General features: G+C 35.1%; 1 protein-coding gene across 1 annotated transcript; it reads right to left on the bottom strand.

The window, feature by feature from the left end:
• Window positions 1-791: 791 nt before the first annotated feature.
• LOC137385454 (dual specificity tyrosine-phosphorylation-regulated kinase 1A-like) lies at window positions 792-15102 on the bottom strand. The gene is made up of 10 exons (XM_068071915.1): window positions 14840-15102; window positions 14005-14141; window positions 9577-9777; window positions 9267-9414; window positions 5828-6114; window positions 5596-5742; window positions 4208-4348; window positions 3642-3824; window positions 1826-1955; window positions 792-1659 (listed from the first exon to the last, which is right to left on the bottom strand). The coding sequence occupies exons 2-10, from the start codon at window positions 14104-14106 to the stop codon at window positions 1214-1216; spliced, it is 1785 nt and encodes a 594-aa protein (XP_067928016.1). The 5' UTR covers window positions 14107-14141; window positions 14840-15102; the 3' UTR covers window positions 792-1213.
• Window positions 15103-15658: the final 556 nt, after the last annotated feature.

Genomic DNA, 15658 nt, shown 5'->3' with positions numbered 1-15658 from the left:
GCAGGAGAGCACCTTAACTGCAAAAATGTTAGGTGATGAAAAGATCAACAAAAGAAATATGAAAAGTGTCCAGGCATGTAGTCTAATGCAACAAATTGAACATCAAATGTTTACAAAACTGAATTTCTATGACAACTCTCTCATATGACAATATTCTCAAAAGCGAGTTTTTGTCCGTACAGATATGAGCCTCAACAAAGATAACATCCATAGTAATTAATAGTTGGGTATGCTCTTATTCCTTAATGACAAACAAGCTATTTGCGTGTAGATTTTGGAAAAGAAAAATCAGTGTTGTTACCATAGCTAGTCAGTTAAAAAGACACACAAAGACGCTCTTGCCTATAATTATATTCAGTTTTCTGTAAAATCTATTGTGAATGCCTTCATTGCTTTTGGACACAGTACACTGATATCAATTGTATCTAGCTACTAGATCCCGTATCGATTACTCGTCAGATACATGTACATGACAAGTGAGAAAATTATCTTCGAACAATTTATAGAATACCTGGTGTTCAGCCGGTATCAATAGCCACTATCTAGCTTGCAATCACACCACTGAACTAGAGTGACTCATCTTTTAGCTCATTGCATAATTAAGAAATTTTTTATAATTATATCTTTTTTTAAATTTTTTTGGTGGTAAGTAAAAAGCGGATAAGTGAGAAACAGTGTATGACGCGAGTTAACAATATACATGTCTTAATATAGGACACAGGTGATCTGTGATATGTAATGTTGACATGTTGTGATACAATGGAACAGGCTTAACTTTCATGTTTTGGGAATTTTCATGTCTTCAAGGTCTGCATATTAACAATACATTATGGCAACAACGTTAGGATAACATGGCTGACTGAGTTAATAATAACAGCGAGACAATTTTCCTCCATCATTCCTTAGACGGAAAGAAACATATAAATAACATTCACGGAAGACAAGTATACATACTTCATAATAAAGTAACACATTCATTTAGACCGTCCGTCACACGGTATACTCAAAACACATGTAAACCGTAAAAAAACTAATAATACAAACTAAATTTTATACATTATCAACACTGCAAAGCAACTAACACGACGGAGTCAAAATTGCTCAATGTGTACATGTATGTTTGTGTATATGAATTCAAAATAAAAAATGTATATAATTACAAATAACATCAATAAGAATAATGTGAATGCTCATGTATCGATTGCAATAGAAGCTACCCATCAGTAACCTGTACGACTACCATGGGTGACTCGTCACGTGAGTGAGTCCTTACATTCTCTGAAGATTGTGTTAAGTTACTGTAGCTAGTTTTAATGGTCTGGTGTGAACCTTGTGTTGAGCAATTTAAATGTGTGGACGAAGGAGAATCCTTATTGGTTAACGTCCTATGATTCTTATAATATTGAGCTACAGGAAGACCAGAGCTGCTATCTTGACTATTTGTGATACTATCTTTTGTACTAGTGTACTGTCCGGAGCTGACTGTGTTGAAATTTCCCAACTGGATGGTATCGGTTTTTGGCCAAACGGCCTGCTGTGATACAATGAGAATTGAGGGGTCATAGTCCATGGCAGCCGTACCAGGTACTCCATTTGTTTCTTTATAGAGACTAGCAGTTTGCTCTGTGGTCACTGCTTTACGCTGCTGCCCCATGAATGCTATAACAAAGCAATACAAGATGTGTAAAGAGCGACTTGTACCCTCAATGTAGGCCAAAACATCGGCTATCAACAAATCATGCATAAAATATAAACGTTCAATTATAAAGCTCCAACATCCCACCGATTATTATGATGAAAGAAAATGGCAGAATAAAGTGCTCACATTTGGAAGATGAAGATGCGAGGGCAGCTGGAATAGACGAGTGTAACTGTGGTGATATGTTAGCAGGACTTGCATTTGCACTTTTAGATGTATTCGTTGCTTCATCTGTTGTGCGCTTGAAGAAATTGTGCTGAAAAATTGTGCTAAGTTATACAATTGGCAACGAGATCTGAGTTATTACAAGTAGCAAGAGTTGCAGCAGAGAGCAATAGCATGGGTAACAAGAGGCATTACGAACAAGACTGAAAGGTAATAAACCAAGTCATAAGCAGTACCTGCGAAACATGGCAAAGTCAACTTCGACATGTGAATGTTTCTACAAGTCGACATAAAAGTTTAGCAAATATTTTTTTTGAGACACAAAATCATTTCTAACATACTATATATGAAGCTGCTTACAACATTGAAATTTTGTAAATCAATACATACACAGTGGACCCTCACCATACAATTTCAATTTGTTCCAATGTTAGCATCGTAAAGCGAAAATTTTGTAGAGGGGTATAGAAACCCATAGTAACTATCTAATGCAAACACCGCCTGGAGAAAATCATCAAAATTTTATATACGGACTGTACATATTTACAATTAGTAGCGAAATAACATGTTAACCTTAGTAACTATAGTTACTTACAGTAACTTTAGTGTATTTAGTGGTTATGATACGTAATAAAATGTAACATTACAATGTAATATGTATCGTAGGAAGTTCTTACTTTCGAAGCAGACGTATAAAATAGACGATGAACTTAAATTAATTTAGTTCACTAAACAAATACTTGAAGCTATGTTTTAGTATGTATTTTTAACTATTTTACAGAACTTCAACTTTTTATCACTAAAATGTTATTAACGATCTTGTTTTTAGCTTCGTTTTCACAATAACTAATAACGTCGAACAGAGCGAGATCAAGCATCACATCTCTCTCCTTCGTTGATGAAGGGATTTCGACGAATAGCATATTAGCATATATTTCTTATTCCGACATAATCAGCACACCGACTGAAATTTGAATTTCGAAAGAAATGTTTGTTGATTTTGTGTAGAGGGAGGAAAATCAATGGGTTCCACGTTGCATGACGAAAAAAACCGTATAACAGGGTCATCATAACTCGAGGGTGCACTGTATAAGCAATTTGCCTTCACTTAGTTTGGTTCCACAACACTCAAACAATAGTAAAATGCACTTGCTACCTTCCTTTTTCTGTTATAAAATCATGGATTCCGAGACGACTAGCATAAGTGGTAGTAGTGGTGAAAAGCATAAGTAGTAGTAGTGATGAGAGGGAAGGAAATCCTTAAACATGAGAGAGTGGAGAGGCTGGCAACGATAAGTCTAAGTGACATTGAATATGAAAAGTTGCATAAGACTAACTCCACATCTCTATAGTGACTTCTACCTACCCACCCTCAGTCTCATGTATCAGAAAGGCTACAGTTCAGTTTGCCTGTCTTAAATGTTAAGAGACAATTTAAACAAAAAATTCTTACTAATGATTGTCACGTTGGATAGCTATATATATATATATATATAAGTCATGGCTATATATAATGTATAGTTGTATATAATGTATAATTATATATAATGGATAGCTATACATAATGCATTTGTTTTAATATTATATGCAACTACCTGAAGTACTACTTAGTTTGACTTTTAGCCGCAGAAAGAACTAAATAAAGCACGATGTATTATTATAAGAATATTTGCTTTAACATCCAATCCAATGGTTTCCAATAAATACCAGAGCAGATTAACTTTAGACCAAGATTTGAGTGTAATATGAAGTTTCACCAGCAAATTTGCACTCTTACCTGCAAAGCATGGTAAGGAGTTATACGTGTCTTGGGATCATAGTCCAACATCTTAATGATTAGATTTCTGAACTTGAGATAATCTTGTAAGGTATGTCCACTCTCTCCCTGGCGTCTTCCGCCGGGTCCGCCACGATCTGCCCCCAAAATGTCATGCAGCCGACGAGTTTGGGGACTTTTATACTGCAAGCAAAAATGGTGTATTTGTTTAGCATTAAACAATATTCATAATATAAAAAATATGATTTGATCACTTGTAACTTGATTGTAACTGGTAGTATTTTGTAGATATATCTGAGCTTGCTATCTGAGTTTTTCATTGGCTCACAACTTCAATTAAGAATGACACGAATAACCTCAAAATACATACATATATAAGAAAGGATACATAGATAAGCCAATGACAATTGGGGACTGTGCCCATCTAAACCTTGTTAGTAGTTGATTAAGTAAACCATATTGTAGACAAGATAAATATTGTTTTCATTCCATTGCATCAGTTAACAAGAAACAAGGTGGTCATGAGTCGAATAGACTGGCTGATTGCTTAAGGCCATACTGCCTACCCTTTTTCCATCTTTTGGCTTTCTGCATACATATGATTTGTCAGGCAATTGGTCGAAGAATTTTCGAGTCTTTGGAGCCTTGTCAAGCAAGTCTTGTGGAGGGATGCCAAGAACTTCAACAATCTTCATCATTTGATCAAACTAAAAATCACCGATTTTATTATGGTCTTGGTTGAAGTAATACAATCAAACTAATCTTTTAACAGCGCAAAAAAATATTAAAACAAAAACCTCCATAATTTTCACCAATTGTCTAAGAAGTTTCCTAGTTGTACCATAAAAAGTCTGCAGTTGACGTTGTAAAATACAACATTGCAATTAACAATATGAATACAGTAATGCAAGACATATTTTTGGGGTTGGTATTACTAGCTAATGACCTCTTTTATGAAAAGATGCAAGCTTTCAGCAATATTTATTATTATTTCACAATGAAATAGAATACAACGATAATAATTATAACAATCTTGATAATTTGATTAATAAGAAAGAAATTCAAATAAACAATAGCAGTTATTATTATGCTCTTATTGATACTGTCTTTGTATTGTTTATTCAAATTCTATGATTAAAAAGAAAGTGCCAACATATAAATTCGCAGATGTAATCAGCATATCGCAACAGCTAATTAAAGTTTAAATAACACAATGTGAAACTCAATGCCTTAAACATGAACTTCCAAAAACTTTAACAGATTTTATTAGAAAATATCAGTATTTTTCTTTCATTTGCAATTGTTTTTGATGTTTGAGGTGATCTTCCTGCGAGGATGTTTCAGATTTAAAATCAACAAAACATGATCGGCTTCAAACCCCTCTGAAGGAGAGTGTGTGCCAAAATGACGTCACAAGTTGCACGGATGCCTGTCTCTCTTATTATTGACATCAGCTATTGCGCTCAAGTTGAAGTGGTACACGTCTCTAATCTATCACTCTCTTTGCTGAGGTACAACTACAGACATCATAATCACGCGATCGCTTGAATCCGAGCGTTTTAACCATGATAAAGTTTTGTTGATTTTGAAGTTTTGATATGATTTAACCATATGTAACTTGATTGTAACTAAGATTATAACTTGTAACATTTTGTAGATATATTTGAGCTCGCCATCTAGGTTTCCTTAGCTTACAACTTCAATTAATAATGACATGAATAACCTCAAAGTACATACTGAGGATTTTCAAATCTTGAAACACCTCAAACAGCCAAAAAATTTAAAATACAAAAATACAACACTTTCTGATAAAATCTAGTAGTTTTGTGTAAGGTCATCTTTAATAAGATAATCTCCACAAGTGCCTCCATTAGAGAGGGATAAAAGGTTAGCAACCGACACTTTGAAAAAAATCTAATTCAATGCAAACTGGCTGCCCTGTATGTCATACTACCTCGTTAGAACCAGCAAATAATGGTTCGCCAGTGTGCATTTCCAGCAAGATACAGCCAAGAGACCACATGTCAATTCCTAAATCGTATGGAATTCCCAGCAGCACCTCGGGGGATCGGTAAAACCGACTTTGAATATATTGATAAATCTACAGAACAAACGGAAGTGAGACAAGTTACAAACAAAAGAGATGTTCAAGGACAGACAAAAAGAAGTTAGTAGGAAACACCTACTCGATTTCCAATCTGACAAGAACTTCCAAAGTCGATGATTTTTATTGCACTTCGTTTAGGATTGCAGAGGAGAATGTTCTCTGGTTTTAGATCACAATGGATGATGTTCAACTCTGGCGTGGCAAGAAATAGGAGGGCTGTACACAGCTGCTGAGCAAACTTCCTCGTAAGGTTGAGAGAAACACCTCTAAAGTTTGTGTTGCGTAGCAAGTCGTAGAGATTGTAGGAGAGGAGCTCAAACACCAGACACAGATGGTTTCTGAACATGAAATGCCTCTTCAGACTCACTGCAATTACCAAAATCATGGATAAGCAAAATAAACAGAAAAGTGAGATAGGAGAAATACTGTCCTTAGATTATAATACCATGAGGTGACGACTCATAACACTAATTAGAAAGACATTCATTTAACTCTTTCATCACTAAATTGCCTACATAGAACAAGTGTGTTTAGAGGTGCTATTGGCTATGGTGATATGAAAGTATCTGATAACATATCGTGAAGACTTTAACATAACTAAACTCCATGCCGCTTGAAGCATTACATCTTGTAACACGATGAAATTTACATGACACGTGTAACCACAGACTCTGAAACTTCTACGGTCTCAACAAACTAACCTACATATAACTCCAAATCCTATTTTGATAAAAGTGAATCTAACTTCACTATTTCAAATTGTTATGTATGTTATCTGTTTACATGTTAAACCTATTAGCAAAGGCGATGCTATATAGCCAAAAATGGCTAAAAATTGGCTTCTCGACTACTTCCCTGTTTCTATAAGAGAGAAACAGTAGTTAAAATGCAAGTGTTGGTATGACTAGTAACAGTTGGTGTCTTTTAACGACTTGTTGGAACGTATTCCGATAACCAATCTGCTAACGTTTCGTTGTTGAAGGTTCTATTGGAAAAATGTAACGATTTGTTAAAGATGTGGTTGCGTCAAAAAATTCAATTTAATGAAATTAAGACCCATTAAAGGCTAAAACATCAGCTACAATTTGATGCCATTTTTGTCTTTGTAGACCGACCCTGTCCAGAGATATATGCGTTTGAATGAGGCCCTCTTTTAAAAAGCTCACGTTCCAGCGGGTGCCTCTTTCGTGACGTCACAAGCAAGGTATCTGAAACGAAACCACGAGCAATAAATATGAGGTCGCTTCGTTAGCCAATCATGCGCGCAAAATTTTTATATAGGCCGTAATAAATGTTATCACTCGTAAAACGCGTTGTCTGTGATCTCGAAGATTCTCGTAATTAGATAATTCATTCTCATAGTTACTGATTCAACGCGTTTCAACAATTACTAAGTTATACATAGTTTTAAAATGGCTTCAAGTTCGAGCGACCGCTACTCAAAGTTATCTGAGCAACTTTTAGTAAAAGATTGGAGTAGACAGCCTATGGTCAAAGCTGACAGGCGTCAGCAGCGTTTTGCTGCAGAGGAAGACAGAATGGAGGTAAATTAACTTAGAGTCTTCTATACCTAAGTAAATGTAATATTTTTTTAGTCATAAATACATATACCAATTAATAAAATGATAATTCTTTGCTATCTCCAATCATCGTTTCATAGCTTATCTGCCGTTTTACCTAGCTATAAATTTTTTTTCGAATTTTCTTTGGTAAATTAGAGTCATGATTACAAATTATTTTCACTCGTAGGAAGTGGGTAAAATCGATTGATCATTGCAAATCTTTAATCTCCAGAACCAAAGCTTCGAATCGTTGGCTTGGCGTACTTGTGCCTTTATTAAATGTTTATTCGTTTTTCAAAATTACACTCGCAATCTCCAATTCAACTTGCAATCCAACTCCCAATTTGGAAGCTGTCAATAGATACGCTTTAGAATGACATATCTATGAATGACATATTTTTTGCATTTGTTTTACTGATTACAGAATGTTTATGTCGTCCCACCAGCCGAAGAAGCTTTGTCAGTGTGGAAACTGCCATAAAGGGGAAAGAGAGACTTGAATGCGTGCTGCATAAGCCATGATGTTTTGTTTGAGTTTGTTGCAGTAGATGAATTTGTCTTATTGTATCAGCTAATACTATGTGAGTGGCCACGACTTGATGAATATTTTTAATAAAAGCTTCATGCCGAGATGAAAATATTTTTGCTTGTAAAATTTATATAATAAAATAATATTGTTGAAGATAATGCAAAACATGATTTGCAGAATATTGTAGTGAATTTGATATGGTATATGGATGTCCGCAAAACTGGAGAATGTGAGTTCAAATCCAGTTTGCAGCAGACTTCTCATCCTTAAAACTCTATCCCTGTCTATATTCTTTTCAAAGACGTGGCTTGCTCATTTCACTTAGGTAATATTCGGTAAGAATACTACTAGTAAGAAACTAGTACGTAGACGGTGTAGGCAATGATATACAGCTCCGCCCCAAGGATAGGCGACATAATGTGGGCGGGGCTTATGGGAGGCTGTATATCGTTAGCATGGGTAGCTGCTGAACTGTGCTGATACAAAGACCGCGTTCTACATAAGTGACTTGACAGATTTACCGTAGACCGGTAGAATTGGTAGTCGGTACCCAAATGTTTACACAACACTTGGAGAAAGTGAGTAGAACAAATTTTCAATTTTCGTTATTTGAGGCCTTTGAAACATTCATAATAATGCATCTGTAGCAGGATTTAAAATTTTATTCTAGCCAACATGAGCAAATACAAAATAAGATATATGCCAATAGAGCCGCGTAAGACTAGACTTTTATCGCAAATACCCGATGTGAATACGAGAGATAGAGACAGGTTGCCTAACGAGTGACATCATTTTGGGCAAGTCTGGGCACGTTTTGGTGGCCTGAGCGTTTTTACGGCGATCAGATTTTTTCGGTTTTAATCTTCAAATATCTTGGCAATGCGATCACGTAACACAACAAACAACATATCAACTGATAGAGAAAAAAAAAATGCTTTCTTTTAAGATCAACTTAAATTTGAGGGAACTACATCTTTAACACGATATAGTTAGGCGGAGTTATTTAAATTTACCAAACTTGAGGCCATTCAAACCATCCGGTTTTTCGTAACTGTTTTTAATTGCTACTCGTCTAGAAAAAGTCATTACCTAGACATTGGTAAATAAGTCTTACAGAAGAAAGGGCATGGAAAATAGACATTACTTCTTTACCTTGGATTCTTGACTTGCGCACACAAAGTACAATGTCTAGGCAATTTACCTTATTTAAAAAGGATATGACTATAAGATACGCCCGTCATACATGCTTGGAGGATTCGTCTCTAAACCCATAATTACAGAGAGAGAACAACAGAATGTTCAATTCATGTACTTAGCTGGTCTCAAAATGATGTTTATACACAAATTCCATACCTTCAAAAAGTCAGAGAAGACCTAATTGAACCGAAGATAGCTACTAGCAATAAAATCAAACAATCTTCACTCACCTATATAGTACTTGTTATCCTGATCATTGTTATTCATCAACTGTAACAGCTTGATCTCTATATGCGCCTGGTTTACAAATGCTTTTTTGTTCTTAATAATTTTGATGGCAACACTCTCCTGCTCATATGTGTCAAAGGCTTTGACAACCTAGAGAATAGAGCAAGGACCAGCTAAATACAAATATTATCATGAGTGATTTCTTTAGATTAGATAAGCTTTGACAAATATGCCTTCGATATGACAATGAAACATGGTGCAGTAGATAACAACTCATTGATCAAACGCTACAAATACACAATGATGGCATACTTGACCGAAAGAGCCCTTGCCGATGAGAGAGTCTATCTGGTAGCGATCCATCCAGACCTCTCCTGGTTTGATAATGTAGTCGTGATTCTCATCATCATAGCCATCATTGTGATTATAACGAGCCTCTTTTTTATGTACGCCCTCTGTCAGCTGTTGTTGTTGTTGCTGAATTGCTCGACGTTTTTTCTTAGCATAATATATCTAAAAAAAGCACAGATTTCTAAGACTTATTCACTCAAATCAATCCCTCAAGAGATGAGGAGAGAGAGAGAAATGTGGCAGTGCAATGGAGAATGACGAAAATAGTCATAAAATAAATCAGAGGTAAAAACATGACCTTACTAATGACGCTGATGCCTGTTATAGGTACTATGAAGGATCGAATAACGCCGCTATTGGGAGTCTGAATGAATCAGCTGTTATATAGCACTTGACATACCATTGCTGTTTACATTGAATTAAGTAAGGAATGTGAATCATCCGCATGAATGATTTCGCCAGGATGAGTGTGCAAGGGAATACAGCAGTTATAATGGCGCAATAGCAATGACCTCAAATAAATGAACCCTATACAGTAGTAGTCTGATACCAGAAGGAACGCTAGCAGTACAAAAAGGTCACAATGCAAGCACAAGTGTTTAACGATTTCATTTGCAACCAGGTTGTTTGTAAAAACACACGAGCTTTTATAACAAAGGTTTGGAGAAAAGATTGTAAATTTAAAATAATTAAACATTATCATACATAGTAATGATTTCCTTGGTTAAGACTTACGCAGAGGCAAAACTTACACAGCAGTTGCAGCCTAGTAGATGAGATGAAAGTGAGGCATACAAAAACGTATAAATTACTGAAAGAATGAATTTGGCCAATTCAGTCCCGTTACCTCTTCATCATAAGATGATGAAATAAGGAAGAAATATAACAGATTAGGTAGAATTAACTAAAATGTCTTATTGATTTCTTAACGATGTGGTTTCCACACTTTTCAAGTTTTATCTATTCTTGCGGCAAAATATTTCTACAGGATCTTAAAAATTCAAATCATTAAATTTCTACAAATATATATTAAACCAAAACCGGTTTTGCGAGTTTCGGTTTTAAATGGAGCACAAGTCAATTTTGTAGTAAGCTGTGGTCTGTAACGGGTAGTAACATAAAAGCCACACAGGTATACAGTTTTTTTGTAGAACCACAAAGAAAATTGATCGATGGAACCTGTAATCTATATTAGTAGACTACTCATATTTGAAGCCATGACCTCACAGATTTAACTCAAGTTTGTGGTGATAGCTTTGGGAGGATGACTGTTAGCGTGTATCCTTGAAAATCGGTTACACGATCACATTTTGCAGAGATAAGCTATGTTACCAAAATCGTCGCTACAAAAATTGTCTCACTAAGAACTCCAATAACCATTGTGGGTGATCGAGCTTTGTTCCACATTAAAACTTATTGTCACAAAAAGTTGATAGAAAAAATACTTGGAGCATTATTAATCAAATAGAAACTGAACTTACGATGAAACCACAAAATGGCATGAAAATAAGAATTAATTACTGTGCAAAAATGCACGCATGGCTACACACACCCATGAATGGGAGAACTGAACCAACAAGTTGTCTGGAATACGCTAAAAATAATGAGCCTGTTGTAATTGTTCATAAGTGAACTGGAAATTAAATGGAATAGTTTAAGCCAAAAATGCATTAAACAACAAGTCCATGCAATGGCAATCAACTCCTCCAGCTGATAACTGATACACAAGTTGCAAATCTGCTAAAGATTGATGCTTTCCTTTGAGACACAATACGTCATATGGATGCATCGCATCCCAACGATTTCTGAAAACGATGCACATTTTGATGCGCATAACCCATGGCTTCAAATGAGATGTAACCTTAGCAAGGTCGAAGCATTTTATGAAAATCAACTTTATTTGAAAATGGAGCAATATTATTGTGAAACAATACTTGTTTGGCGTAAGAAGCGTGAATTGTGGTGATCATTCTTCTGCCTTCCCAGCTTGCTGGTTCTGGTCAACAAAAATCTATCCCAGTTCACAATTGATAACTATGATGCATAAAAACTAGTATAAACCTGCCATAGCTGCAACATCACAGTTCATAATCCATGTTAAGGCATCTACTTTGGTGCACTATTCCAACAGTGTTCGGTTAAAATATCATATGACCATTTATCACAGAAAGATCATAATACTTAGTCACAGGAGTTACATTTAAGATAATACCCTCCTTAGAATTATGTACAAACTCATATCAACGTGTTTCAGAATGTTGAGTATATACATAAATTCTGTAAAACCTCTATTTGAATGTCACCTTTATTTGAACACCTGATGAACGATGATAATGATGAACGATGATAATACTCTTCAAGAACACCGTAGGACGTAATAACAGCTATTGTTATGGCGTATTCTAACTTAAAAACATTATGTCCACTTTCTAACTCCAAAGCTTTACATTTTTTCTTTTAAAAATTGGAAGGCGACACCATCGAAATAATTAATAACAGTACCATGCTAACATTTTATAATCAAAGTAGTTCCTTGTTTAACTCGATCTGATACATTGATGTATATGAAAAACAGTTGAGCAAATATGCCGAGGCGTATGGCATTAATGTCCATTCGTCCAAAGGAGAGTGCAAAATCTAGGTGACATTAGCATCGCTTTGCCCAAAGGGTTTAAATTTATTTTCCCTATTTTATGGCAAAGCGAGTCAAAAAGTACAGGGCCACCCTTTATTTGAATGCCACTATAGGGGAAAGGTTGAAAAATAAAGCCCCATAGTGTTAAAATGAAGGTTTCACAGTATTCATCTACCTGATTATTTAACATAAGAATTGAGCCTAAAAACCCCAGTCTACAAGCTTTTAACTCTTTGAACCCCGGCAGTTCTTGTCAATGCATGTCAGTAACCCTGGGCAATATGTCCAACGATCCAAAGCTTTGAAGCTTTTATTAAATATATCTAAATTAGCTCATAATACAATGATATTTGATAAGACACTAGTAAAAAAATCGACAAAATGTCATCAAACAGAAAAAAAACAGTATTTCACCATTATTCGTGCTAAAACTATAACAATTCGTTTGATTTTAAAAACTCGTAAAAATATTTACAGTAGTATCATATCCATCGAGCATATCTTCACCATCATTTTATGACTCATAATATACTGGAAAAATATAATTAATATCATAAAATTCTTCATTTGCACCACAATCATTTATGACCATCCAACGTACGAGTCGAATCGATTTTTTTGAGATATCGTTCTAATAAAACTTGTTATTATAATGAAAGACATAAAGATATTTGAAAACTGTTACAAATAGAAGTGAAATTTCTGATCTAAGGTCCTGTGCAAAAATTTAATTTTATTGATTTACGCTGTTACTTACAAACAGTTTTTGTAAACAGAGCTACGGGTATGCCGGTATTCCGGCCGTTAGGATTTTTGATACACCCTACGCAATGCCGGAATACCGGCTGTTAGGGTTCAAAGGGTTAAAAGCACAAAAAGCAAATCGTGGATTATGTTTATCCTTTGGTTTGAGATATATAACAATTTTATCGAGACAAGCAGTTTAAATGTCATCGCCTTGTATAAACTACATCTGAGCGATTCTTGTTGCGCTAAATAGATTGTTTTGAAACTATTGTTGCCATTACTACCTATTGATGTTGTACAACACTTATTAGGAATCCATTAGCCTACCATGTTTTTTTCTAGACCTAAAACTTGATGATAACACCTAAAACTTGGTGATAACACTTAAGTTAATTATGCAATTATAATCTCTAATAGATTTAACAAAATGAGAAAAACAGCGCTTTTGTTTTGTTAGTAAAATAAGTTTTTAATGCTTATTGTTATACACATTTATTTTTTATAACAACGAGTAATGTTATGGTCCTGCGACACTAGTTTAAAGCTTTTAGCAAAAGTTATTTCCATTATTCGCTGAACTGGCCATGACAGTGGACTAAAATTTGCAGTTTACACGGTGAGAGAAATAGGGTTGACAGAGGCTACAGCGAACAAATTAACTATGTCATTAACAAGGATACTGCCATTTTAAACAGCCATATGTTAGCATATGATAAAAACCTTTGCAGTTTTGGCTCGACTGAAATGTTTTTCTTACTAAGGCAAAAACTGACTAGTTTCCAATAAATAATAATAATAGTTCAATGTAAAACAAATAAATTATTTGGATCCATTACCCAAATATTAATATTACATAAAAAAAAAAATCGACAACAAACACACAAACTTTGATGATAAATTTACAAAAAGTACATATACCCCTAAAAATTTACCATCTGCAATGATTTTGGTTGTCAAAACTTTGGAACGTTAGGGTGGGGTTTGCACAATTGTAATTAGGCATATACCTCATTGATGTGCTTGTATGACTTGATCAGGTCAACGCTTAACTTTCTCAGCGGAGCTTGAGATGGGTCTCTATATCCCTGACCCCCAGGGAGAGCTGCCATGACTTAAAATATTTACACTCCTGTGTATTTGCAAGCTGCAAATAAAACACAAATGTACATTAATTTATAAACACCCGTAAGCAAAAATGTAAGCTAATCATAATTCTATGTGACCTATGCATCCAGAGCAAAATAATGTTCAATCTATACACAACTTGTAAAACTTGTAACATTGACAAGCTTAACACACTATTTTGACCATAAAATGTAATGATGCATTTTAAATTACAGAGATACTTCTAGATCAGCATAAATAGATGATACTGTATTTCAAAATTGAACAAAAAAATTACGCATTACGATTGACAACTTTAAGAGTAACATAAGCTTTGTATCAGAAGTCTATTTAAAAATTAGGCCTGCGAACAAAAACGTCCACCCATGCACAAAAAAAACTGAACAACGTAATAACTCTGGACAATTAGAGCGACTTATTATAAATACACCTGAACTGCGCGCGATGTTGCAGTCATTGAAACGAAAACCTTCAATTTTACATCAGCTTTTAACCAAGACATGCATGTTCAGATTGAAAGGAGGTCGATAGCTTGCACTTTGTTAGAGCGGGTAATAAATACGACTCCGTAACAATTATACATATACAAACACGGCCAAGTGAATACTAGATTGAAGCGATGTACATATATTGGAAGTCGCTCTCAATGTATACGCTATAAACAAAATTATACAATATACACAATCGGCATTTAAAGATATAAATTATGATACTTACGGTTTCACCACTCTATAAGCAACGTATTACTGCTGAACAATTCAAACGGTAATGGTACTACGATTCCAGCGCGAAACTCGGAATATCAATCATATAACTGTAGCTGGCACGAATTATGCACAAAATAAAACGTCTTTTAGCAGCACATACATAAAGACAGCGCACGAGATTAAACGTTATCCACAAAAACAACTAACATGTGAAAAATCAATAATTTGTGTTAACACACAAAAAAACAATATGGCGGAAATAGAATGGCTCCCTTTTCGTGTTGCCCAAGAGACGTCATTCAAATGGCGACGCCACGCCTACATAAATATTCTATTGGCTTTACAGATCTAGGTCAACCACATGACGCCAAAGGCTACTAAGCGCGTGACTGAGAGACTATACATGAAAAGACAACTCCAGATATATGCCTAAAACATCGCGATCAGACAAGCTAGTGGAGGCGCCTTGAATCAACAGCAATGATCAGAACAACCACCCCTTATAGTTTATCGTTCTCAAGCAGCTAAATTACTTCGTGCAGCCATTGTATTACAGAACGACTGCAAAATGTTAACCAGGATACAAAATTTAATTAAATCGGCAATGCATGATCTAAATACAGGTGAACTGGCAATGTAATATTTTAGCAGATTAATTAATATCATGTAATTCAGGAAATGCTGCTGTGTGAAGCTTATCAAGGAAATTATTTAAATGGCGCATGAGTGATTATGACCTGGTGGTACACAAGTGGCTTCAGGTAACAATGACCTCACATATTTAAATGTAAACAATCTCAGATTCAGTGAATGGTACAGGGAAATGAAC

This window comes from Watersipora subatra, chromosome 1, assembly GCF_963576615.1.
Source record: "Watersipora subatra chromosome 1, tzWatSuba1.1, whole genome shotgun sequence".
NCBI classification, from domain to species: Eukaryota; Metazoa; Bryozoa; class Gymnolaemata; order Cheilostomatida; family Watersiporidae; genus Watersipora; species Watersipora subatra.
The sequence above is the reverse complement of the archived record's forward strand: the minus strand, read 5'-3'. Positions and strand labels throughout refer to the sequence as shown.